This window comes from Alosa pseudoharengus, unplaced genomic scaffold, assembly GCF_046254945.1.
Source record: "Alosa pseudoharengus isolate Yale_2024_CS ecotype anadromous, Long Island Sound unplaced genomic scaffold, YU_APseudo_1.1 YU_APseudo_1.1_scf_16, whole genome shotgun sequence".
Classification (NCBI taxonomy): Eukaryota; Metazoa; Chordata; class Actinopteri; order Clupeiformes; family Clupeidae; genus Alosa; species Alosa pseudoharengus.
The window spans coordinates 5,176,043-5,203,330 of record NW_027468630.1 but is presented as its reverse complement, the minus strand read 5'-3'; the positions used below and the strand labels follow the sequence as shown (position 1 = coordinate 5,203,330).

Below are 27,288 nucleotides of genomic sequence, written 5' to 3'. Positions count from 1 at the left end.
TGATACATGCAGCATGGGTGATTAATGACCTCTGTGCATATGATAAATAGACTACATGTTTTCATGTGAAGATCTTCTGATTCACAGAGAGGGCATTCATCATCGGCGCTAGTAATTATACTGAAATCTGAAGCGCATACTGAACAGTGGGATGAGATTAATGACTGTGTGGGACTGAGCTTTTTTTGCATCCACACCACCCCCCCTACGCATGCATCAAGTATGAGAAGAATGTGTGTTGCTGTGCTACTCACCGAGCTCCAGTTCCCTATGCGCCACTGAGCTGCACTGGTTGGTTGGGTTTGGGATGCCTCGGAGGGCATTGGCGGTGATGCGGCAGGTCTCTGAGGTGCTGTCGTGGCCTGAACATGAACACTTTGAGGTGAAGATGTGGGGGACTCAGTTGGAGAGTCAGTGCCTCTGAACCTCATTGAAGGTGGAACCAGAATCTCATTGTAATCAACTTCACCCAAACTCTTTGATGAGCTGGGAACGTCTGTCTCACTGAAAGGTGACGCATCTATGACTGGACTGCTGGTGACACCTTCTGCAACTGTAGTGGTAAGCCATGGCTCATAGTCGTCATCATAATCCCAAGAAGCTGTGGTAGTTTGAGGAGTTTGTGAAGGAGGATTTGGATCTGTAGGAGATAGGGATGTAGTCCCAGGCCCTGAGGTTGTGTCTTGGTAATGTTGTGTCATGGGTGAGGGCTCCAGAGATGTGAGGAGAGGTTCCTGAGAAACATCATGAGTGGTGTCCAGGTCATCTGGTCGAGTGGTCCATGAGTGAGAACTCTTGAGTCCATCAGCTGTAGTGAACGTAGTGGTAGATTTTTCCTCTAAGTGGAGTTGAGTGTTGACGTCAAGGTCCAGTGCAAATGGAGTGGTTAGTGGCACCTGTGTGGTCTCACTCCACACAGGTGAGGTAGTAGTAGGCACAAGACTCTCGACCTTCAAGACAAGACCTTCAGACGGACGCTGAGGGGCAGCTGTGGTTTCCAGAGACTGTGTCCAGCTGTCTCCTCCAGGAACATCCTCATCCTCGTATCCCTCCTCTCTCTCCTCATAGATTCCATACTCTGGGCTAACACCCTCATCATAGCTATCAGTGGTGGGTGGTATGACTTCAGTATCCGCTAAACCAGTCTCATCGTGATAGTCCCCTGCAATGTCTGGATAACCATCTTCATAAGAGCTGCCAGTGCTGTTGTTTCCAAGTGGGGAATCCACATTGTTTACCTGGACTGGGCTTTGAGTTTCCTTCATTAAGTCTATATACTGGAATGCAGGTATTCTAGTGGTAATCGGTAAGTCTTCAGGGTTTTCAGTGGTGCCTATTTCTTTCATAGATTCTCTCCACGGGTGAGAAAACTTTGTTATTGATTTTGGCGTTACTACTGAGATGGGCAAAAAATGATCTTCTGACATCAAGAACAAGTCGTCATCTGAAACATCTGGATTTTCAGTCAGAATTCTTTCTTCATTTTCAGATCCTTCAGACATGATCTTGCCGTCTTCATCGTTGACATCAGGAGATATAGTTGTAGTGCTGAAGAAGTCCTCAGAGTTTGAGATCAATATGGTTGAGGTAGTTTGAGAAGCATTTGTGATGACTTTGTTCTGAACAGTACCAGCTGTGGTGGCACCCGGTGTAGGCTCCTGTGTTCCTGAGTTATCCAGAACTTTCTTTCCTTCACTGTCCGTGTCAACGTCAGAGGACAGATCTTCATGAAAGTTGATGAAGTTGTAGTCATAATAAAAATCATCAACGGGTAAGTTGCTTTTAATGGACTTGTCAGAGGTTTTGTCTATGTAGTTGGAGTATAGGAAGTCTTCCTTTATGTGGTTGTTTGGGTTACCATGTCCTCTTGGATGTGCCTTCGTTGATCCTGTGTCGAACGCGGGCAAATGATTGTCATCTGGTATGGCGTTTATTTCATTGAAAACCTCTTTGCTTGAGGAGCCGCTTCCTGACCAGTCTCCGCCAAACGCATCAGCATTGGTGGGGCAGTCCTGGATGAAGCATGACGTGACGGAGTCAGGCCTCTCTGCAGACTCACAGTCAACCCCAGTGTCCCAGCTGCAGGCCACCTCCCGAGTCTGAAGGCCTCCGGCACAGGTGGTTGAGCACTGAACACAAACAAATGAATACATTAGTTATTTTAAAAATGTCAACATTACTTTTTGAGCTTTTTTCTGAAATAGTGATTGTATTTGGTATTGTTTATCCCACACAGGTGGATCAGCACTAAACACAAACAAATTAATATATTAGTTATATAAAACATGTTTGTCCTCATAACTTGTTGTCCACATTACTTTACTGCTCGTAAATCATTGTATGTAATTAATTGTAATTAATATATTCAAAATAGTGATTGTGTTTGCTTTTGTTCACCCAATGTTCCTTTGCGGTTTGTAATTTATAACTGAGCATATATCTTCTCATTGACTTGGAATGGAATTACGCTGATACAAACTCCTAACACCTCCAAGATGGAAAACATTCAAGATAAAAGAAAAAACAATTTATTCTAAAGTGATCTCCAGTAATTTACTGACAGTCTCATTAACATTAAGCCGATGAAACATCAGGAGGCCCACTCTCATCATTGACGTCCACAAGGAAAATTATGCAACAAAGATTTTTTAATAACAATTTAAATGTGTTAAAGAAATGTCTACAGAGACTATGTGTATAACTCAATTAAGGTACCAGATAATGTCATTAACTCAAAATAATGTAATTTCCTGAATTCTTTGGAAAGAGTTGTTTGTTTCTGAACCCATTTTACCAGATGCCTAAACATAACTCCATCTCACATCTCTCCACCCACTGTCAGACTGATATCCAGTGAATCACTCATACATAACAGTCTATCAGAAAATAATCTCCTACAGTATATTGCATTATTCTATTGCAGCGATATTTTTGCATTTTTGGATTCATCATTACATTTTAATGTAATTAAGTGGAAAAAAGTTTTGCATTATAGGATTTTTTTCATTTTTGGGTTCTGCAAAACATTATTATTGAAAGAAATATCATTAGCCTACTATTATTGGGAGTTATTACATAATAACATTATTAGGTTCTACACATTACCAGCCTCACAGAGTTGATATGTTTCTAAGTAATAAATCATGACACACTGACCAAGAGGGATTGTCTTTGTGTGATACATGTGACATACTGCATACTGGACAATACTGCATAATGCTAGGGTAAAATTAAACCATTTACATTCAAGATTGATTAAATATCAACATGCATTGCGAGCTGAATTGGCATTCGCAGGGCAGGTCAACAGCTCGATATACCTCCTTACTCAATCAGTTGATTAATACAGTTTTGATTAATAAAACACTAACCTCAGGGTCACGTCCCACTCCTGTTGTAACATTTACACCAACACCAACGAGAGGAAGTTGCAATGAAGGACATGTGCAGCTCAGGTACAGTATACTTCATTTTGCAGATTCCGTTAATTGTAGGTTGCAGCATGTAAAGTTTGAAAAGTATGCATGCCAGACGACGAAATATAATTGCATTGTCTATCCCCTCTCAGTTATGTACTGATTAAAGTAAAGGTGCAATCCATGTGTGTCTTTATCTAAAGTATACTCTGTCTTTTCCACTGTATTCTTCAACCAGTATGCATGACTGAAGTGCCCTTGAGCAAGGCACCTAACCCCTCACTGCTCCCCGAGCGCCGCTGTTGATGCAGGCAGCTCACTGCGCCGGGATTAGTGTGTGCTTCCCCTCACTGTGTGTACACTGTGTGCTGTGTGTGTTTCACTAATTGGGATTGGGATAAATGCAGAGACCAAATTTCCCTCACGGGATCAAAATATACTTATACTTTATACTTAACAATACTGTACATTCACAGTGAACCACACTGGAACACTTCTCTTATATCTGAGCTCAGTTGATAGTATGATAGTAAAAAAGCGATAGTGATGAATGATTAGTAAAGAACCTCAAAAGAGATTGAGATTTGTTCCCGAACTTCATCTGACATGCAGATTATCCATTATATTCCCTTATTTTACGGCTCTTCACAATGCTACAGTAGTAGATCGCTCCATTGACTTGAATGGGATTTCCCAACGTTATACAGTAAATTATTTTCATGAAACATATAATTACGGCTGCAACGGGTTTTGTGCTTCTGATTTACTGTAAGTCTTTCATATCACTTCGCACTTGGACTTATTTTCCGATAATGACCGGCGTTCTATACATTATCCCTTACATACAATGTGAAATATGGGCTTCACAGTGGGATGGAGGCTGTTGTCTACACTCCATGTTGACACATTCCCCAAATCATACAACACTCTGACAATCAGCAGCATGACCTGTATCAAACACTCTGACAATCAACAGCATGACCTGTACCAAAGGACTTTGACTCTATTGAAAGTTGAAGTATGTTTCCCATACATACTTCTGCTTCAGTTTTTCTTCATTTGGAGCCTACAGACTAATTAGATCTGCCTGTGTGCCAAAGGCGATAACTGCAAACTCCCCGTCACCTTCTGCATTATTCATTATTGCGAAAGAAAAAAAAGTTGAATTGTAATGACTATCTAGGCAGGCAGTGAGAACTCCATGTGTGGGTGAATGGTGGGACTCAGTAACAGCTCATTGTAAATAACCTATTTGATTTCTGTGCCTCTCAACACAGTCTCGTCTTCACAGACCCATTTTCTGAGGCCCAACTGAAATGACTTGTTATGGTTTTTCCTAGAGTGTATTACCTCCAGCTGCTGATGGTAGTGAAGTAATCAAAATCCATCTACCTGCAGTGACTCGCAAAGTGTTTGTTATTATGCGTATATAAAACTGTAACCAGTAGCCTATCAATATTTGATAGATCAAAATAGATAGAGGTATGACACAGATGAGCATTAAGGCCCATTCACACCAAGAACGAGAACGATAACGATAACTATAAATAAATATCGTTCTCGTTAATATGAATGACGATGTTCACACATAAACTATAATGATAACGACATGAAGAGCGATATCGTTGGGGATCACTTTCAGAGCGATTTTCATAACGATAAAACGCTAATAGCCAATCAGAACCCATCGAATTTTAGCCGTCACATTCATTAACACAAGGAGAGACTTTGTTTATCGTTGTTCAGTGTGAACGCTTTTATCGTTATGGTTATAGTTATTGTTATCGTTATCATTCTTGGTGTGAATGGGTCTTTACTGTCTATCAATAAGATAGACAGTATAATAATATATTATTATTATTTCTATGATGTGCTATCAGGTGTTTCTCTACATCCAGTTGCTCAGCTGTCAAGAGTAATAGAAATCCTGAGTTTGCCCCAGGAGCTGCCGAGGCATTCCATGCTGCTCACCTCTGACCAGTTGCCTGCGGTCCAGGTGGCAGGGCAGGGGACGTGCGTGTTGCAGGGCGCGACGGCCTGGGGCCTCTCCAGGCGCTGACAGGCGGAGGGCTGCAGGGCCCTCTGCTCCTCCAGGCCTACGCTCTGGATGCAGAGCACGGTTCTCTTGGCCAACCCCGACTCTCCACAGCTCGCCGAGCACCGATGCCACTCTCCCACCCACCAGCTGCAGGTGGAGAGACACAATCATCAATGATAATAACAAGAGAATTGACTCAGGCCTTCTGAGCACTGCAGAAGCAGAGGTGATGGCCTGTGTGATGCTTTATAGGTGGAATAAAAAACCAATAACAGAAAGAAAGACTGAGAGATAAAATTGATAGCAAAGAAAGAAAATAAAACTTAAAAAAGAGAAGCGTTGAAACAAAGTAAGAATGAGAGAAGGACAGATAGACAAAAAGAAAGAAAGAAATAAGACAGAAAGAACAGAAGAAAGATGAAAAGAAAGAAACAGTAAAAAAGAAAATCACAGCGAGAAGGTTTCTGTGTGCTTACACAGAGTAACTGAGCGTGTATTGGTGGGCGTATTGGAAGTAAAATGCTTGCTATTTGTCCAGCTGAATAAATGTCATTCCCAACATTCTCTTGTTAAACTCACATGGCTGGGCATATCTCCTCATTGCAGCTGGCGCGTTTATCATCGGGTCGAGAAGACGGGTCGCAGTAATGGTCCTCTACCATCCCAGTAGTCCTTTCCACACAGTGAACAATTTGACGCTGGACACCTGAGAAAATAAACACTGAAAGCTGAAGGACAGACCATTTTACACAGACAGCCATGCACACAGTCACTGTCTATTGTTTCCACTCTGTCTCCCTTTCTCTATCTCTCTCTCTCACACACACACACACAAACACATGCGCGTGCATGGCATGCATGCATAAGCACACACACATACACACAGAGAGAGAGAGAGAGAGAGATGACATCTTGTCTGTCTCTGTCTCTTCAACTTTCTCTCTATTTCTTTCCATTGCTATCACTCATGAACTACCCCAGCTTGTGTTTACCCATATATGAATTTAGTCGGATCGATTTTGACTCATCCTCATTTTAAAAGTGTCCCAGTCTGACTCTTAAATGCAACCGCCAGTGCAACACCCACCCACATAATAACTTCCCACCAACGTAATAAACCACCAATGTGACAAAAATCTTCATGTTTTAAACCAACCAACGTAATAACTTTCCACCAACATAATACTTTCCCACCAACGTAATAACCCAATAATTATTACATTTGCAGGAAGTTATTACGCTGGTGGGAAAGTTAAAAAAGTTAATGTAATAACTTCCCACCAACGTAATAAATCACCAATGTGATAAAAATCTGCATGCTTTAAACCAACCAACGTAATAAATCAACGGTTTAGTGAAATGATATCTCTTTTATCAATTGTAAGGGTATAGTTGTCAACTTGTCAACAATTGTCACCATCTAAACCAATCTCATGACCATAAAGCCAACATTTTTATTGCGTTTCGGTGGTTTATTACGTTGGTGGGAAGTTATTACATTGGTCGGTGCTACACGCCAGCCATGTTTTATATCAAATGCCCTCAAGTAGTTTGCTTATAATCAACATTGCTAAAAATGTACTTACCCCAATGCACACCAAACCCTTATCCTAAAACTAATCTACTGATCTAATAATCTACTGATCTAATAATCACACATAGGCCTCTCATACCAAGAGCAGACAATATGTAAATCAATTCTTGAAGTGCAACATACATAGACTGAACATGAAGTAGAACTGAAAAACCGCAGTCTGTCTCAGTCTCTATGAGGGAGCCAGACAGAGCCTGCGGCGTCCTCGGCACACCTGTGTGCGCTAGCAGAGACTACACGAGTCCTGGAAGCGTCTGGAATGCAATAATTACAGTTGGAACTAGCCCATCACTCAAGATGTGGAAACGATAAGTAGCTCTTAGAATATTCCACTCCTGCTGTCAACTTGCTCACTTTTCTAAAGGCAAGAATACCGCGTTGATTATAGCCATCTCTAAACACAGAATCATGAATAGCACTTAGTGGGTCTGATGCTGAGTTCCAACTCAGAGGATTTTAGGCAAATGGGAGAGATTAGGGGAGTTAGGGAAGAGTTGAGAACATAGATTTATCTGTTGGTCTTGTCATGCTCTATTACTCTTCTGCTGTCTCCTCTTCCCCTGAGTCTGTGAGGAGGAGGAGGAGGAGGAAGAGGAGGAAGAGGAAGTGTTTCAGGGGTGAAGGGAGGTGCTGGGGCCTCTGAGGTGGGGTACTGGTCTCCTCACCCCTACACTCAACTATCCATCACAAAGCCACCTGTTACTTTCAACTTCTTTGGCATGATTCACACCTTTTGCAGACACCCCCAGGGTGGTGGTACACATTACAGTTTGGCAGATTACAAAAAAAAAACACACACACCCACACACCGGCCCAGATTTCTAGATCCTCCAAAAGTCCAGGATAAAGGGAGTGAAAACGACACTGAGGAGAGGGGTTGGTGGCAGGTGCTGAAAGGAGAGGTCCCAGCAGCCTCACTGTCTCCGACAGGAGACAGATGGCAGGTGAGGGCCTTTGGATCTGAGGGACGGCTGCTTTCTGCTGTAGGTTGGCACCCGCCACTGATGTGCATCCAAGAAACGAAAGGTCAGGGAGATGTCGAGAGACCCTCCAGTACATCCATAATTAAAGCTATGTCTAAAGAGATCCGCTTGCTGTGCTTCTGTTGGAGTGCATAATTCTGGATAACTGTCTTGGGAGTTCACCCGTGAGAATACATAACTTACCAGATTTGTTTGTTCATTCACAAGCTCATTTACAGTACCCAAGATCTTCCGGCCTCCCTTCAATCTTTCTTTACCCGGTCATTAGACATACATTCTTATCGCACTAGACACAGCCACAATAATAATTTATTTGTACCCTTCACTCGCTCATCTCATCACCAATTTAATATGCCATACAGAGGCCCCATACTATGGAATGGATTACATCCCCCATTAAGAGCCATAGCTTCCCACTCTCTCTAAAAAACAGCTTCTCCTGTCATGAATCATCTACTTAATTCCTGTCTGCTTCAATTCTTGTCATTATACTATTTAACATTTCTAATGCATATTTAAAATCCATAGATCTGCCACATCTTCCTCCATTTATTTTAGATGATTTTTGTATTTTGTCTCCTGATTTTTCTTTTTCCTTATTGTCATTGATTATATTTGTACCTTATCTCCTCTTATGGTTTATTTGTCAGCCGTACATGATTAAGTGTGATTATTGAAAGGGGTGGAGCTCTGTACAAGCCAATTGAGCTTCGTTCCCTACTTGCACCATTTAATGTTAATGTGTGCTAAATAAATAAACTAAAACTAAACTATGCAGTCAGTGTGGAGGCTCTGCTAGGCCTAATATCGCTGCCTGATGGTGTGCCTCTCAGTCGAGAACACACACACACACAGTGCAAGAGAGACTGCATAATCACTAATAATAACTGAATGGTCAACTAAATGAGGGTATGAATTTATGAAAAGCAATATGAATCATTAATGTCAATATCTACCATACCCATAGATTAGAGTAGTCAAGCAAATAGTAAGATGGTGACAAACTCAGCAACCATTTTAATTCCATTTTTGCTGCAGGATGGTTTTAACTGATGAAATACTGCCTTTCATTTTCAGCTTCCAAAAAGCATTATCATTATTCACAGCTCTGTAATGTTACGAAAAGCTAGATAAAGACTCACAATAGACTATTAGTTATTATGGTATGTCTTATATGTCTTGCCAGTAAAGTTGAAAATATGATATATTATTATATTGCTTATACCTAAACAACAGCCTATTCTAACTTGAATAAATCTTTCATAAGGACCCACTGTGTAATAGATTTTTTTGATTTATTTATTCAGGTTCTGGTAATGAAGGACATAAAACAGCAATAATTCCAACCACTAATGTCTTTGGTCTAGTGTAGAAGTGGAAACTGGGGAGGTCAGTAGGAAGAAACCTGGCAATACCGGCAGCTTGAGATTCACTTCAGCCAAAGTGTAGGAGGACAGAAAGACATCTTGCCTCCATAAATATAACATCTCATGATGACCAAAACAGCGAGGTCTGTTTTTTATGCAGATTAGAGGTACAAATATCCTCTGCTCTAGCGGGAACCAATGCAAAAAATGCATTTTATGTTCAAACATAATGAACACTGAATTGCAGCTTGAGTGCTGTGTTGATGAAGTACTGTAGGTCTGAGGATGCTGCTGTGGCTGAATGACAGACGTGCCATGGTGATCCTGCACCGGGTACACAGAGAATGGCTCCCCTGACCCCGTAAGGCTTGAGCCTCTCTGGATAGGCAGTGTTGGGGAGGGGATGTGGGAGTGAGGGGGCTGGGAAACCAAACACTGGGGCTGGAGTGACAATAGCTCTCTGAGGACTTAATGAGTAGAGATCTTCGCACGCACGCACACACACACACACACACACACACACACACACACACACACACATACAAAAGCAGAGGATGTATCAATCATTTGCTTTCTGTTAAATCCATTCACATATTTCATTCATGAAACAATAATATTGCAACAAATGTGAATGTATGCAGAATCGGTCCCCCCTATTGTAAATTATCATACGTTAATACACTCAGTCAAAATTTGCATGGAAAAATAGGATGGGCACCCAATTATGGCTAACTGGTTAAAAAAACAGCTGGACCAATCAGAAAATACCATTCAGTATCCTAGCTGGACTGAAGTGGTATGTTGAAACCACAAAAAAATGTGCATTATCTTCCAAAGAGCAGAACTATTTTTTTCTGTGTGTGTATTTGTGTGTGTGTGTGTGAGTGTGAGTGAGTGTTTCAAAGACATCAGATACTGTATTCATTTAGGACAACTACTATCAACCCAGGCCAGCGATCATCAACAAGTCTGGCAACACTGAGAACGACACCACATTGACCAAACTGAGGAGTGATTAACCCATCAATGCATAATTTGTTTTTCATTAGGAAATAAAAAGTCCTAACAGAGTTTGTTGACAATTAGCTACACAAATGTGACCAAAGCAAACCACACAGGAAAGGACCAAACGTGCCTTCTACCGCAAAACCAGCTGATACTGGCCCATAAGTGCATTACCCAGCATGGCTAATGGGGAATTAATCCACTTAGAAACTCAGGCTGATGTGGCAGATGAAAACAAAAACACCAAATTGGGGGAAATTGTGTGTCATGTAGAGCCCAGTGAGGGACTGATAGAGTGCTCTGTTCCTTCAGGAAGCTCTGATTATTTCTCTCCTATATCAACAATTTTCATCTTTCAACGCCAACGCCAAGGCAAAAGGGATGGAAATGTTAGTGTTGCGGAGAAGACGGTAATAATATGTTGGGTTGCTGGTTGAGCCGTCCACACAGAAACCTTGTCCAAATGTCAATGATGGTTCAGCTGGGGAAGCTGGGGAAAGGACAGCTACCCATGCTGATAGCCTGTGCTGTCTTCAAGCAAACTAAAGAGGGAATTACTATCGTCCACAGCCTCTCATTCAGTGCACTCTGTAGACACGATGACCCTGATGATAAATCCTCCCTTGTGGACAGTCTGGCAGATTCTCCCAAACTAAAACATCAGAGCGCCAGGAGCAGACATCTTGAATTGCATTGTGATATAATATGCTTCAGGCCATGGCCAGGCTTTTATGTTGTTGAGAGTGAGTGATGGCTGTTTTGCAGGTTGATTTGTCAGAGAGGTTTTGATGTGCAGGGCGCAAATGTAATCTCTCTTGTCACAGACAGAACACTCTCTGCCAAATGCTATTTTTGATCATGTTTGCCATGAGGGAAAAGGTCTGATGACGCAGCTTATGAATAATAGGAACAATGAGAACTGGACAGTGTGATAACACAAGATGGAGCTTTTCACAGCTTTTAAGACTAATGTGCTTGTTTTGGATGAGTAAGACACTGACAAATACTGCTGCTTTGCTACATATCAATCTCACTATCATTATTAAAGATAAATGGGACCGTAAACCTGGCCATTGTATTGATATGTTAGGATGTATGGATATACAGTACAAAATCGATGGGAAAGTTAAGGTAAAAAAAATGCTCTAACTAACTTGACTAAATGAAACTTAACTTAAGATCTCAGAGACAGAGTCAACATGTCATATTGTAAAAAGGGACGCATAGCCCTATTATTATTATTTTATCTTTCAACTGTTCTTAGCCCACAGTATACTATTGTACATGATCTCCAAAAGTACTAAACAAACGTCACTCATCAACAAGTTGGATGAAAAAAACGATGAACCTCTCCTGAAATGGCTCACCTATTCCACAAGTGGCACTGCACTCCGTCCAGGACCCAAACTGCCATTGGAAGTCAGAGACGGGGTGGGTGCCGTTGGAGTTGGAGACAGAGTCTCTGCTGATGGTGTACTCGTAGCGTACTCCCGGGTTGGTCTCCTGGAAGAGCAGCTGGAGAATATAAAGAGCACCATTACGAGGATGTTTGGCCTCCAGGACACAGACAAACACTGGCTAACAATGCCTCCCACAAACAAGAGAGTTATAAGGGCCAAAAGAGAGCAAACACATCTGTCTTCGCCTGTCGCACATTTCTGAGTGAAAAAAAGTTAAGAATGGTGAACTGCAGGAAAAGGTTTGGTTGAAGAAGTTGTTGTTTTAAGGATTAGCAGGTCCCACAGTCAACACAGACAGAGCAGAGAGCGTGAGATGGATGAGTCAGTCATTATCTTTGCCTGTCAAAACCATTTAAATCACAGTGCAGCCACAGCATGGTGACAGGGAAAATTGGCCGAGCCACTCAGTGGGAGTTCCAGTTGACAAGTTGCCTTTAGGTTGGGAAGGTGAACATCTCACCAAAAATCCTCCGAGAATTGTTAGTTACTGAACTGTTGGTCAGCTATTCAAACTTTATAAGGATTTATAAAAAAATAAGTGAAAAGCATTTTGTATCCATGAACTGCCAATTAAAACTGAATTTATTTTTCTTGAGTCCAATCAACTACCCATGAGGGCCAACCTGAAAATGCCCACCCAATTAAATCTTAGCAATAAGAGCAGATATTTAGGTATAAGGCAAATTGTAACTGGGGGATATTCACTGATGCTAACCCAGCTGACCACTGAGGGAGTTGTGTCAAAACATCACATTATACGGTGCAGAAACATTATTAATTAGTCCGATAGGAGAAATTGGATTTTCTTGAGCTCTAATTCTAGCGCTGCTAGCGCCTTTAACATTTTACGCTGTGTGAGAGCGTAACGTAGAAACTGACATTTTGACACCAGAGAGCAATGTCAAACTCTTCACTCCAGACCTTGGTTGACTTCAGCTGTCAAACAGCCAACCGTGTCTGACTAACATCAGATCTGTCAATGTTTCAGAGACTGAATGCTCACTTCCCAATCTGGCTTCAGAAAAAAAAATGTCAGATAGCAATAAAGGCTGTTTCTGTCCTTCAATAAACACAAAATGTAAGACCCTTGGTCACCTAATTATAACCTCATAAAACTATGGCGTTCACACTTGACCTACTGTATGAGGACATTAAAACTAAAGCCATCTATTGCAGCTGCAGTGTGAGTTATCAGCTAACAGAAAAAATATATTAAAAGAAGGCATTAGCTAGGGGGCCACCAGTTGCCCAGAAGCAGCAGCTGAGATAGACCAACACGTCTGTGTGTGTGTGTGTGTGTGTGTGTGTGTGTGTGTGTGTGTGTGTGTGTGTGTGTGTGTGTGTGTGTGTGTGTGTGTGTGTGTGTGTGTGTGTGTGTGCGTGTGCGTGTGCATGTGCGTGTGTGTGTGTGTGTGTGTGGAGGTTAAGGGTGACTTGTGAAATAACAAAAGAATCAGACAGAGAATGGGAGAGTCAAGCAGAAGGGTGAGACAAATAACAAAAAATAGAGAGAAGAGAGAGAGAAAGAGAGGGGGAGGGAGGGGGAGGGAGAGAGCGGGTCAGTGTCTCGTTGGTACGGCTCGTATATCTGTCTTCAGCTACCGCAGACAGCTGAGCGCTCTGCTTCTCTCCCGGCCATATGTGGGCAGCTTGCCAAGCATCTGCAGGCCTCTTCCTGGGAGTTTCTCCTTTATCTGAGCCCCACACCCTTCCCCTGTGTCTCTCTCTCTTCCCTCTCCTCTCTGTGCAATCCTTCCATCTCTCTCTCTCCTCCATCCCCTCTCCCCTGTCTGTGCACAGCCAGCACCACGAATAGCACCCTGTGATAGCAGAACAGACGCTGGGGGCACACAGCTTTCAGATTGGAGCCATGTTTTGACACGTTTCAACGATGTCTTCTAAGTATTAATTAGGAGAGGTGCATGTCAACATGGCATAAGGGTTTCTGAGAGGGTGTCTGATGAATGGACCCTCTGTGATGGCTGATACGGTTTCTGCCCAATGGGACATGCAAAGGGTTCGGGTATTTTAACCTTGCCGAATTTTCGGCTGTCATACGCTTCTCAGTGTTGTCCCCATGGGAAGGAATACATTTCAGTGTGCAGCAGCTGGGATCAGTCCCGGAGTTGTTATTCTCATCCACATGCTGCTGCAGCCGCTGGGACTTCCGGAAATACTGCTTAGCTTATCGCTGCTGGTGAAAACCAAGACCATCTTGGAACAAAGCAAGCCGAGCCAGAATGTTTATGATTAAAAGTCACTCACTGTCCTTGAAAAACAATGTTATAGATAGACATGAGGACATTAAAGACTTCGGTGACTGATTGTAGATGAAAGATTGTCTTCAGATAATGAAGACAATCTTTCATCTACAATCAGAGTTGACCACTTTTGTATGTTAGTTGACAATTTTGGAGTTTAATGTAATGCACACTTAAAGAACTTCCAGTAAGTATGTCAGTAATGTAAGTATTGTGCAGATATGCATATCTTTTTTGCGATCAACGCTTGCCCCATTAGGCATTTGTGTTTGTATATGGAGCCGTAGAGTCGTCTGTGTTTGATGGTATCTTCACTGTGCAACCACGTCATTTTTGCTGCATTCACAACTCAGGTGCTCAGACAGACTTACCAATTATGTATTGCACAATGACTTTAAGGTGTTTTGATGTGCTTTGGGCTATGCTTTGTTTTCATATTGTTTGTTTTCCATTTTTGTGATATCTTATAACTTTCTGGGGCTGTGGGTATGCAAAATCCCATGACAAATTAAAAACCAAAACATTTTCATTTAGATCAGTGGCTTTTGGGATTAAAAGTTGATTGAGTTGCGGCTTACATCCAAATCCATTAATATACCTGCAATCCTAAGTCATGCCATACTATTTTCAATTATTATATTTCCATTCTTTTTAGATTGACTATTATTATCTAGATTTTAGATGACATTTTTAAATGACTAGATTATTAAGACAACATAATTGTCTATTATTAAGATACAGAGCTGGACAGTAACGGAGTACATTTACTTGAGTACAGTACTTGAGTACAATTTTGAGGGATCTGTACTTTACTCGAGTATCATTTTTGGGGAGTACTCATGACTTTACTCAAGTACATTTGAGAGGCAAATATTGTACTCTTTACTCCACTACATTTCTATCCATAACCGTGAGTACCCGTTACTTCTAAAAAAAGGAAAAAAGAAAAATCTCGGAAACCCTCAATTTGTTGTTTCCCTCTCAAACGTGATTGGATTGTGCAGGCGCCACTGATTGGGACAACCTATCAGCAATCACCTTCAGCTTTCCGCCAAAGTCAACTCCATGGTCAGATTTAGATAAGAGACGAAACCATGGACGAAACAATGGATGAAGACGCAGCAGGTCCATCCCGGGAATGTGCCAACCTGTGGCCCCACCTCGCCAGACTATTTAAATTTTCTGAGTTAATGATAGTTTTCGCTTCAAGTGTTTCAATTACAAAATAGTATTTTGTATTTGAAATACGTATTTGAAATATATGTATTAGAAATACTGCCCATCCCTGGCAACATGGTAAAAAGATGAAAATGACTTGATTTTACTTTCAATTCCTTTTACATTCTCTAAGGTATTAATATTAACATTGTTCATAACTCCATGTAGGACGTTTCTGTACATAAATGTAAGCACTGTGGCAGTAGTAATGCAATATTTAGAAAATGTAGGCTACTCTTGTACTCTTGATACTCAAGTACTTTTAAAAACAAGTATAGTATATATACTTTTTTGATCCCGTGAGGGAAATTCGGTCTCTGCATTTAACCCAATCGGTGAATTAGTGAAACACAAACAGCACACAGTGAACACACAGTGAGGTGAAGCACACACTAATCCCGGCGCAGTGAGCTGCCTGCTGCAACGGCGGCGCTCGGGGAGCAGTGAGGGGTTAGGTGCCTTGCTCAGGGGCAATTCAGCCGCGGCCCACTGGTCGGGGCTCGAACCGGCAACCCTCTGGTTACAAGTCCAGAGTGCTAACCAGTGGGCCACGGCTGCCCCAAAAGTACAAGTACTTCAGTACTTTTACTTAAGTAGACATCTGACTGTTGTACTTTTACTTGTACTTGAGTAAAATTGAGCAAAGGGTATCTGTACTTTTACTCAAGTAATAAAGCTGTGTACTCTGTCCGCCTCTGTTAAGATAATAAAACAAAACAAAACAAAAATAAACAAACTAATTTCAAAACAAAGGTCACGGCTTAGTATGTAACTACAAAACGGGAGAAACTGGAACATTTTGAAGCAAAGGCAACTTAAGGCAAGTTTCCCCATACATGGGTTAAGCCTAGTCCCTAAAAAGATTTTAGACTATGGCTAGGCTTCATCCTTGTATGTAATGGCCAAAACTCTCTGGTCTCATCACATAATTAGTGTCACAACCCTACTGTAACTAACACTAACTCCATACTGTAATCACACAAAGCTACGCTAGATGCTTGGTGATATGCACCTGAATCCACACAGGCTCCAGGGTTGGTCCGGGGGAAGTGAGGTTTTCTAGGTGGCCTGTCCTCTCATAGGTGAAGACTGTACCCGCCGCCTTATAGTCTCCATTCCATTGTATGGTCCAACCGCCATTCAGGAAGTACTTTTTGGGGTCACTGCTGCGCAGTGCCAGGAAGTTCCCAGCCTCTGCCACCTCCTCTATGCGGATGTCTCGTGCCCCCGCTGGAATCAGACCAATATCCACGTAGCCTGGGAAAAACAAGAGATATCCCATTTTTTAATACACGCGTCCCACTTTTCGCTATCTTAGGGAGTGGATGAGATTCGTCATGATGACACAGCTCAAAAAAGTTAAAACTGGAGCACTACACATACAGCCCTACACATACAAAATTGATGGGGCGGTGATAGCCTAGTGAATAAGGAGCTGGGGTAGCATGCAATAGCCTAAAAAGTTGAGGGTTCGATTCCCGGCTTCTACAGGGTGTGTCTGTGAGCTAGGCACTTAAGCCCGAGTTGCTCGGGGGAGAATGGCCCTTGTAAGACAATTGACATAAGTTGCTTTGGATAAAAGTGTCTGCAAAATGAATACATTTGAATACATAAATGTAAATGTAGTTGAGTTTTCAGATGTGCTAGCACTGCTGTTTTTCAATGCAAAATCCATGCTCTCATACCTAATCCCTCGCTCTCCTCAAAGGTCTTCTTCACGGTCTCACAGGTGGAGCCGTTACCCTGGCATACGCCACAACGGTCCTCCACAGCGTTGGAATCGATTTCGAAATCACAGCCCACATTCTGAAACCAGAAACACCCAGTACAAAACAAAGCTATAATTAAATTAATCATATCCTCTAAAGAACAGCCTTTGTTAAAGCCTGATTCTGTTTTGTTGAATGTCAATGAAAGATTTACAAACGAAAAAATGAATGTGCACTTCTGGAGAGTGAACTCCCACACTCTGACCAGAACAAATGTGAAGACAGGATTTGCATGAAAACCTCCTAAAATCAGCTAATATATATGCAAACACAAGTCTTATTGAGCAGCATGGAAGAATGGTGAAGGCAAATACAAGTAGTATATTAATAGGCATTCAATCGAGATTAAACAAAGGTGAGCATGGTGAATATAATCCAAAGCACTGAGCATTGTCAAAAGATATAATCAAAAGCATTGAGGCCTTTCATTTAGTGAAATGAAAACAAATATAAACAGCATAATCCCACCAAGACTTAAATCCCATTAATTAGGAACTCACAACTCGAGCCCTGACAACTGAGATGCATTTGCTTGGATTAAACCCAGTCAGGGTGTTGAATAACCCCACAGACGGTATTGCACAACAGAACCGATCCAAAGAAAGCCTCTCAGCTATAAACTCAGTGGTGGTTCAAGGCAATCCATGGCAAAGGAAGTAATAGGATACTGCCAACTGCTCAGATGAGTTTATTGGATAAAACAGGAAATTGCTGTAATACTCAACACTTCAATACGAGTCAGATGTGAGGTCAGACGTGTGGTTCTGATTGATAATGTTATTATAACTCACATTTAATTTAAAGAAGAAGAAAGGAGCTTTAGTCTAAAACTTCTCAAAGTAACAACTAAAAAGCCTACAAACACTAACAACCCCACAGCTGGCGCTGATGAAAGCGTGCTAAAGCTGATTAAGGCTACTATGTAAAACAGGTGATACAGCTATGTCATGCTGTGAAAGGATTTTTTGAATTTCCATGTTGTGGTCCAACCTGAACCGCAGAACTGCATGCTACTTACAGTAGCCAGGGTGGTTAGCGGGGATGACAGAAGTGTTTCTCTGCTCTTCACATAACCACACAACATCAAAATGAACGTGATGATGACAACACAACCGGTTGCCTATTAAAAACATACCTCAAAAAGAGGTAAATGTTGCACACTGTTACTTTAATGAAGGGTTTGATAGGGGACCAATTAAGGGGAGAATAGACGACAGCCTTGTGGTCGTGCCGTACCTTACAGATGCCATTGATGCACATATCACGGCTCTCGCTGCCCTCGTAGCACCGCGTCCCATCAGTGACAGCATCCAGCAGCTTCTCGGAGAAATACTCATTCAGGGGCCGGCAATGCAGCTCACAAGGGTTCACTAGCAGATACAGAGCAACACTTCAGCACAGCAAATGCATACACTGCACACACCACACGCGCACACACACATGCGCACGCACACACACACACACACACACACACACACACACACACACACACACACACACACACACACACACACACACACACACACACACACACACACACACACACACACACAGCCCCGTCCCCATCTTATCGGGCAGGCTTTCGGACTGGCTGTGAATTCTGCCCCGGTCCCTGTAGTGGCTCTAAGCATTCTTAGCACAGATAACATGGATAACCCTTCCAATTCTGTGAAGGAGTCTGCATGTGTTTGGTTCAGACCGATAACGGGAGAAAGCGCTCACCTCTGTTGTTGACATGAACCCATTGGTAGAACTTGCCCTTATAAGGCATGGTGTTGAAGTTGCTGCACTGGATGTGTCTGAAACTGAGCTGGTCGGGGGGGCAGGGGTCCGTGTTGCAGATCTTGTAACGTCGGCGCTCCCCCAGGCAGTACCTTCCTCCATGACGAGGTCTACGGGGACACGACGGCAGTAGAGGTGAGGAAGGATGCAGACATGTGAGTGATGCTGGGGGTGAACTGCTGAAGACTGAGCTTTATAACTCTGCATAAAGATATCAGTGCAAAATGGCCATGTAGCCACGTAGACTTTCGGTTTCTGAAGATTGATACCATGTATTCTTGGCTTGTTATGCGGGAATAGAGTAATTTGGTAGCCCTTTTCTGAAAGAACATTTTTACTGAAAAAATCCTGCACCAGCCATGTGAGCTGTCTCAAATCTCTGAGCAGCCGGTTGCCCTGAAGTGAACTTCTCCAGAATATTTTTAATGCTCCACGAAATTCAGTGCTGCATGGTAACAATTTGAGCTCTTTTTGAATGCTAATCCAAACTACAACAACAGCTGGTGTTCCTGCTTCCTGCAAATCAGCAATGAGAAGTGAAGGAGAGGAGAGGAGAGGAGAGGAGAGGAGAGGAGAGGAGGGGAGAGGAGAGGAGAGGAGAGGAAAGGACAGCTATTTTTCCACAGGCCTGCTTCTACAGAAACTATAATACTTTTAATAGAGACACACACACCAAGCATCTGTCTGTCCTTGTGGCACGAGTAGATCATTAACTAAGGAGAAGTGAAGCTAGTAAAAGGTAATGCAAAATTCATAAAGACACTGACAATGTGAAACATCTTATTACATCGGTGGGACATATCGATTTGGAATCCAGACTCTCCGTCTCGGTACTGCCCTCTGTGGCAGGATACAGGCTGTATTTTTAGAACTAAATACGCATGCCAAGTCAAAAATGTACCCCGGTTTTATGTAATGACTATCCTTAAAAAAAAAAGACTAATTTCAAAAAACTTTGAAGAATAGCTCAAGTCAAATGACACTCAAATTCCTCAATGCTGCACTTAAGCATAAATCAGTCTATATCTAATCAGAGAAGAAAGATAAACAAAGGAACTGGAAACCATGCCAACTCCTAAACAGTGCTTTAGGCAATGCCCCTCTTTCCACATTTTGCATGATAAAAATAACTTGACTAAGAATTCCCTTGGTGAATGTGCAACACTGAAATGTATTACAACACTGTAAAAACACATGGACACACACACACACACACACACACACACACACACACACACACACACACACACACACACACACACACACATACGTGTGTGATAAATGTTCAGCCTGTGTTAGAGAATAGTTAGATGTTTGTGGGTTCCTAATGCAGTAAGTTCAAACTAATAACTATCATTGACTCAAAACATTTCTTTAGAGCAAAAAACTAATGATTGCGTAAATTAGCAAATCACAAAAGAACCAAAGGTTAGTATACCCTGTTGCTCATAAAATTATACAATAGTAAATTATACACAACTACTAACAATGAGCAAATTGCATGTTGTTTATGATATTACAAGTATTAGTATATACTCTTTTGATCCCGTGAGGGAAATTTAATCTCTGCATTTATCCCAATCCGTGAATTAGTGAAATAACAGCACACATTGAACACACAGTGAGGTGAAGCACACACTAACCCGGAGCAGTGAGCTGCCTGCAACAACAGCGGTGCTCGGGGAGCAGTGAGGGGTTAGGTGCCTTGCTCAAGGGCACTTCAGCCGTGGATGTGGGCATGGGAGAGCAGTGCTCAACCACTTTTTTCCTACTGGGTCGGGGATCGAACTGGCAACCCTTCAGTTACAAGCCCGAAGCCCTAACCAGTAGGCCACGGCTGCCCCAAGGGAGAAAGAGTTCAGTCTTTGCTCTAGCAACATGACAATGTGACAGTTGCCCCAGTTACCCCCAGAGGGCAGAGGGATGGCCGTGGTGCCCCCCGAGGGCAGAGAGATGGCCGTGGTGCCCCCTGAGGGCAGAGGGCAGAGGGCAGAGGGATGAGGGCAGAGGGATGGCCGTGCTGCTGTGACTCACGCTGGGTTGGTGCAGTCTCTCTGGGCACTCTGCACGCCTGCCCCGCAGGTCCTAGAACAGTCTGACCACTCGCTCCACGGCTCCCAACCGCCATTCACCGGCTCAGGCTGATCCCCCACGGGGACACACTCCCCGCCAAAACACCACTGATTGACACACACACACACACACACACACACACACACACACACACACACACACACACACACACACACACAAAGATGTTCAGACAAGCGAGCACTACTCAGAGGGACATACAAAAACACAAACACAAAAGACACAAAGACACATGTGCAATTACCCTCAAATACACCAATTCAACTCACAAAAGCTACAGAAAAGCTTGACCTCTTTGCTGAGGGTAGCCAGGACTGAATACAATGTCTTGATGTCTCAAAGTTTTCCTTAACTGGCTCAGTTTGGAGCTAAAGTACAATCACTTTCTAACCTACCATTCAGTAGAGGTTCTAAAGTTTCTAAAGTTCCAGTTCCTTCACATTTGAGCATGAGTAACTATTTTTATCATTACCATTAATAGTATTACAACTGCTACATATAGTAGTATACTATCTGCTACATATAGTAGTATACTATCTGCTACATATAGTAGTATACTATAGGAGGTTGTGACAACGTGCTGACGCCGTCTCAGCAGCACATCACACTCTGACTCTGTTGATTGTTGGATTATTGATTTATGTCACGTCAATTTCCTGAATTATTTGTGCGTGTTCATTGTGTTGGGCGCATTCCTTTTGTGCACGAGGAATGTTGCTTAATATGCGATCATGCGTGGTTTGTGGTGTTCTGTGGTAAGTTTGATGTCATGATGTTTGCTTTAGATGTCCGCCAGGTAGGGGCGGTGTGCCCGTTTGCGGGAGTTTGGACTTCGCCGGTGTCGGCAGAAGTAATTAGTTAATTGACCATTTAAGCGCCAGCTTTTCTCAATGCAGAACGCCAGCTTTTCTCAAAGAGGCTGTGAGGCTTGCGGTCAGGTCTGCTTTATATAGTGGCATGTAGCCTAGCCATGAGAGATCTTTAAATATTTGTGTATGTTAAATGTTCTGTTTGTCATTTTCGGTTTATCTTTCGTTTTAGTGTCGGATAGGAAGTGGACTGTATTTTTTGATTATTTTGTCACGTTGTGAATAAAACACCGTGGCCCCTCTTAAGCCTGCTCTCTCGTCCTGATTTCTCCTTCACCACTCGGGTACCCTACTACAGAGGTATTAGTAGAAGTGGAAACAGTAGCAGTAAGAGCTTCCAGGTCATAGTAGCCATTGGCCTGCTTTTCATTTCAACTGAAGCCTTTATTGCATTGTTTTATGGACAGTTTTCACATTTCTCATTGCATTATTAAAGTTTAAATTTTAATTTAATTTCTATAGTTAATGTGTATGTCAAATTTTTTTTTCTGTCTCACCAGAGGAATGCTCATTACCTTCCCTTCACCACATTTGGTGCCATCCACAGCTCCATCCAGCTTTGAGTGACAGGTGTTCCCCACAGTGCACCACAGCGTGCTGCAAACATTCTGCATGAGAGAGAGGTAGACCAGAGCAGAGCTTTACTCACATAGATATAATATATATATACTCAGTCCTCATGGGCAATGGCTTCATATTCCTGGTGTGAACGTGATGCATAAGGGACTTGACTGCAAACACATAAAAGGGCAATTCCACGGAAAATGGACTTTTTGTCACATCCATAACGTCAGTGAAATGCCTTGGCATTTGTATGATGTGAATGATAACATTCATGTTTTTTGCATTTTTTCTCATGTACATTCTTCAGCCAAAAAAAGCAAATGCTCAAATTTCATGTAATCATTCACATCATACCATACTATCACATTTTACTGGTGTTATGGATGTTACAAAAAATGTAATTTTCCATGGAATTGCCCAAAAGTCCCCTGCAGGTTTATCAGAACCACAACCACAACACGCAGGGCTCTTATATAGCCCTGGTGGGTTTTATTTTGTCATTCTATCCAAAATGACAGGGCCCTCTCCAAAAGAAACAAGTGTTTTCGCTATAGATTTCGATGATCTGCTGCAGTCCATTTCAACTGCTGTGATTGAACACACACTGCTTGACTGTACTAAGGAACAAATTACTGTACGTGTTCTGCGTTCTGTCATTCAGAGATAGAAACAAATCTGTATCACTCTCTAACACTGTGTGGCAGATGTACTCTGGTTCAAATAAGCAAACTGCTCTACACCAAACCTGCAATCAGAATTACACCTGTTTTTACAGGAAAAGGTGGACACACATTTCATATATATTTCATACATACAAAAGAATACCTAATCAGCTGCTCACTGTACATCACTTCCCATAATTGTGCTTAAAGCTTCCACTTCTCCCACAACCTCCCATACCGTATACATACAGCAAATTGGGGGCAGCCATGGCCTACTGGTTAGCGCTTCGGACTTGTAACCGGAGGGATGCCGGTTCAAACCCCGACCAGTAGGAACGGCTGAAGTGCCCTTGAGCAAGGCACCTAACCCCTCACTGCTCCCCGAGCGCCGCTGTTGTTGCAGGCAGCTCACTGCGCCGGGATTAGTGTGTGTTTCACTAATTCACGGATTGAGAAAAATGCAGAGACCAAATATCCACGGGATCAAAAGAGTATATATAATTAATAATAATTAATTAGTTAATTAAATAAATCAGAAAAGAATAACTGATATTACTCTTGCAGCTGGCAGAATTCTGTTTTAGCCATCTGTGCTCTGTTTGTACATGCTATGCCATGTTTTCAGATGCACATTGGAACAAAACTATGTCTAAAACAGGTGCTAATGTGCTAGTTGGTTCCACTGTCTCCAGAAAAGACAACTGCTTCGATTGAACACACCTCCACAATGTCAAATTGAAGTAAAAAGTCATTAGCTGGTTCTCATTTCATCCCCTTTTCTCAGGCCATTTCTAAAGATGCTTATCTGTAGAATGAGTTCCTGTCCTGTGTGCTTGATAGCTTTTTTTTGTCTGCAACACAGACTCGAGGCACATATCTGGTTATCGTTATCAGACTTTAAATGACAAAAGAAAAAAATGTGGAATGCAACAAACACACCAAGCAACAAATATCGGCTAGGCTCTTAACCTTAGCCTGGCAGAGCTGTGCATTGATAAGGAATACAGTTCACAATAATAGCCTGGCAGAGCTGGCAGAGCTGGCAGAGCTGCATTGATACGTTTCTCACTTGCTAACAAATACTGATAAGTGAGCCGAAAGCCAATTTTAGAATTTATCTGGAACTAGGAGATGACGACAATCATATGATCTGTGGTCTGTGACATTTCTGGTGATGATTGAGGGTGTTTGTGCATTTGTGTGGGCGTGTATGTCTGTGCATGTGCGTATGTTTGTGTGTGTGTGTGTGTGTGTGTGTGTGTGTGTGTGTGTGTGTGTGTGTGTGTGTGTGTGTGTGTGTTTGTATTGTTGCTGAGAGCAATCGTCTCCCAAGTGTATAATCAGGAAAGGCCATCGGACAGTGACAAAAGCTTGGTGTGGGATGTGCCAGGCTGCAGATATAAACTGATGCCTCTGTCAGGATCAAACAGCCGTAATTGCTCAGCACAGACCACAACAGACATGCTGTGGATGACTGAATTCAAAATTGTATCTCAAGAATAAATGATACAAGTAGTATACATACCAAAATATTTGTATGTATATTTATTCCAGACCTAATAGACATCACAATGCAATCTGCTGGGTCTTCTGTAAAGTGATTTTTTGTTAGCAGTTAATGCACAGTTTGTGGCAAGTTAAAAGCATAAACATGATCCAGATGGCATCACCCATCACAGTACAAGGGGATAGAACTGACCTACATTGTATGGCCTACTTGGACCACAGTACAATACTGTCCACAGTGACCAGAAGAAGTGATCTGTAACCTTACACTGGGAGTGTTTAGGCTCAAACTGTTACCTCATACGTCACAACACTGTGACTTCCTATAAATGTCACGTAAAAATAAATGGAAGCAAGAGGCCGAAGCAAGGCGTTTACCATTGTAATCTGGACAAATGTTTGCTAGGAAAAGGTCTGTGCAATCGAAAATATTTACAATGAGGGATTTGGCTGAAGGAAAGTTGACGTGACTAGTGCTGTAATGAGGGATGTGCCTGTGGCCGAAGGCTTTCCCTGTGCTCTTGCTTGTTTTTCTGTCTGGCTGCATGTCTACAAAACCACCCGCAGAAACCTCACGGCACGGCACGGAAACGAGCGGCTGAAACCTCATACCGCAGCGCTAGGGCTTGTGTGTGGCCTCATTACTACCCCACAACCCCCCTCCCTCCCTCCCTCCCTCCCTTCTTTCATTCTTTCTTTCCATTTCCCTTCTTTCTTTTCCTGCAAAAACTCCAGAAGCTGCCAAAAGCTGCAGGCTGTTGTATATTCTGTCCGATTTGGACGAGCTTTCTCAGGTGTACATGAGGTACAGCAATGACACGGGGGAGTACGCACCGTGTATAACGGTCCTCCGTCAATAAAAAAGAATAAACACACAGTTCTGACTCTCTGTTGAGTTGCCCTTGGGACTGCATGGGCTTGGTGCTTTCATCCAATTGAGTCAACAAGCCATCCCATAATCTTCCCAAAGTCATCTCCTGCTCGCTAATGCAAACAAAATCTGACAAAGATGGATTCTCAGTGACAGAAGCCGGTGCATGTCTATTGTGAAAACCCCAGTGTAGATTAAAGGGAATTTATACTAGCCTGCCAACGTAATCGTTCCAGCTTATCTCAGCTGCGGCTGGCTTTCTGTCTCAAGTGCACCAACTGTGAGTTTGTCTCCCACCTATCTGTAATCATTCTATTAGCTTCAATAGTGCACATATGGCATCACTGGTGCCCTCAAAAGTTATTCTTTCAAGCATCTTAGTAAGCCAAGCACTACATTTGTCCTCTGGGAAACACTTGTACGTGCATGAAGATGCTGATTCAAAGTGCCTCGATGTATTTTGTTAGTATAAGGATTTTGACTGATTCTGTGTCAAATATAGAGAAAATGTGAAGCACTTAGTATTTATGTATAGTATGAAAATGGTAGATAAGTGATATGTTTAAAATTACATCTTACAAAGATGCCTTCACTCTACAGGATTGTGCAATCTTATTTTCTAAATTCAGAGCAGGGCTGCATTTTCCTAAAAACGTTGTTGTGCTATACTGGATTAACTAACAGAGAGTATTCAAAGTGGCAATCTGTTACATTTAATGGTGGTAATAATAACCCCATTTACACAGTGGGCCATCGGCTTACACCACTTAGGCCCAGTCATTTTGTCCCTCAATGTAGACAGGGCTATCAAGGTGCTTGAGACATGTAGGGGAGGATTATAAAGTGCAAGCAAACACTGTGATGTGTGTGTGACGCATGTTAAGGGATGTACTCACATCTACTTCGTCACAGAGGAGAGAGCCGGAGCCGTACTGGAGCTGACACTGGTGGGTGGCACTGTACAGGGCGCCCGGCAACAGGCTGTGTTGGAGGAGCTCATCTCGCCCCGGGTGGTCGTCCAGACACCAGCCCCAGCCTCGACTGTGGAGTACCGAATCAGACATCAGACGAGAGCCCTCAGATGTGATTGCCACACACAGATCGATACCTTTTATGCAATTGTTTACATAAATACACAAGTGTGCCCACAGGCAAAGATACCTGGGTGAACAGAATAGGCTGACAGAAAGAATAGGATGTATTCTGTCTTTTAAACACAGAAAGAGAGCTCACTTTTACAACCCTTACAATGTCTAAAGGGCTGTATCATAAAGAACCATGGCAAAGCCATGATGTAGTTAATTGTAATGGAAACTGATCTTCTACAGAAAGTCCATAATAATGTGTACATAATGTACCTAAATGGCACTGCTAGAGAGATGATTGGTCTGTAGAGCATTTAATGAGTGTGATTGCTCATAATGCCATAGAGCTTATCTTTTATAAAAAATAATAGCTATAACCATAGCAATCTTCTTCAAGAAGATATTACCACATACAAATAATTCTTAGTTCATTATGCACAGAGACAGACTTCTACCTTAAGACTCCTGTAGGAGTATCAATAAAGCCATAGAATCTGTAAAGACATCTGACGGAAATAGTATCAAATGAAAAAGTCTGATAAACAGGCTATTAAAGGACATGAGCAAATGAGCGTTAATGCATGCAAAAGTCACCCTTAATGAGCACATTCTCTTTGACTGATGAGAAAGGTGTGTGTGTGTGTGTGTGTGTGTGTGTGTGTGTGTGTGTGTGTGTGTGTGTGTCATTTGTTTACTGGCCTTCCTACATAACCACCACAGAGAGAAGTAAAATAATGACAAAGGTGG

The 27,288-nt window shown here is 42.3% G+C and overlaps 1 protein-coding gene across 4 annotated transcripts in view; it reads right to left on the bottom strand.

The window, feature by feature from the left end:
- adamts7 (a disintegrin-like and metallopeptidase (reprolysin type) with thrombospondin type 1 motif, 7) overlaps positions 1-27,288 on the bottom strand; it is a 68,232-nt gene that overhangs the window by 19,288 nt on the left and 21,656 nt on the right. For all 4 annotated transcript variants that reach the window (XM_076286814.1, XM_076286813.1, XM_076286815.1 and 1 more), the window contains 11 exons: positions 26,353-26,497; positions 22,369-22,461; positions 20,928-21,073; positions 18,834-19,003; positions 18,348-18,481; positions 17,028-17,148; positions 16,355-16,599; positions 11,771-11,918; positions 6,034-6,160; positions 5,388-5,601; positions 255-2,129 (listed from right to left, as the gene is read on the bottom strand). In XM_076286814.1, the coding sequence (XP_076142929.1) occupies positions 255-2,129; positions 5,388-5,601; positions 6,034-6,160; positions 11,771-11,918; positions 16,355-16,599; positions 17,028-17,148; positions 18,348-18,481; positions 18,834-19,003; positions 20,928-21,073; positions 22,369-22,461; positions 26,353-26,497 (3,418 nt within the window). The remainder of the gene's footprint in view (positions 1-254; positions 2,130-5,387; positions 5,602-6,033; positions 6,161-11,770; positions 11,919-16,354; positions 16,600-17,027; positions 17,149-18,347; positions 18,482-18,833; positions 19,004-20,927; positions 21,074-22,368; positions 22,462-26,352; positions 26,498-27,288) is intronic.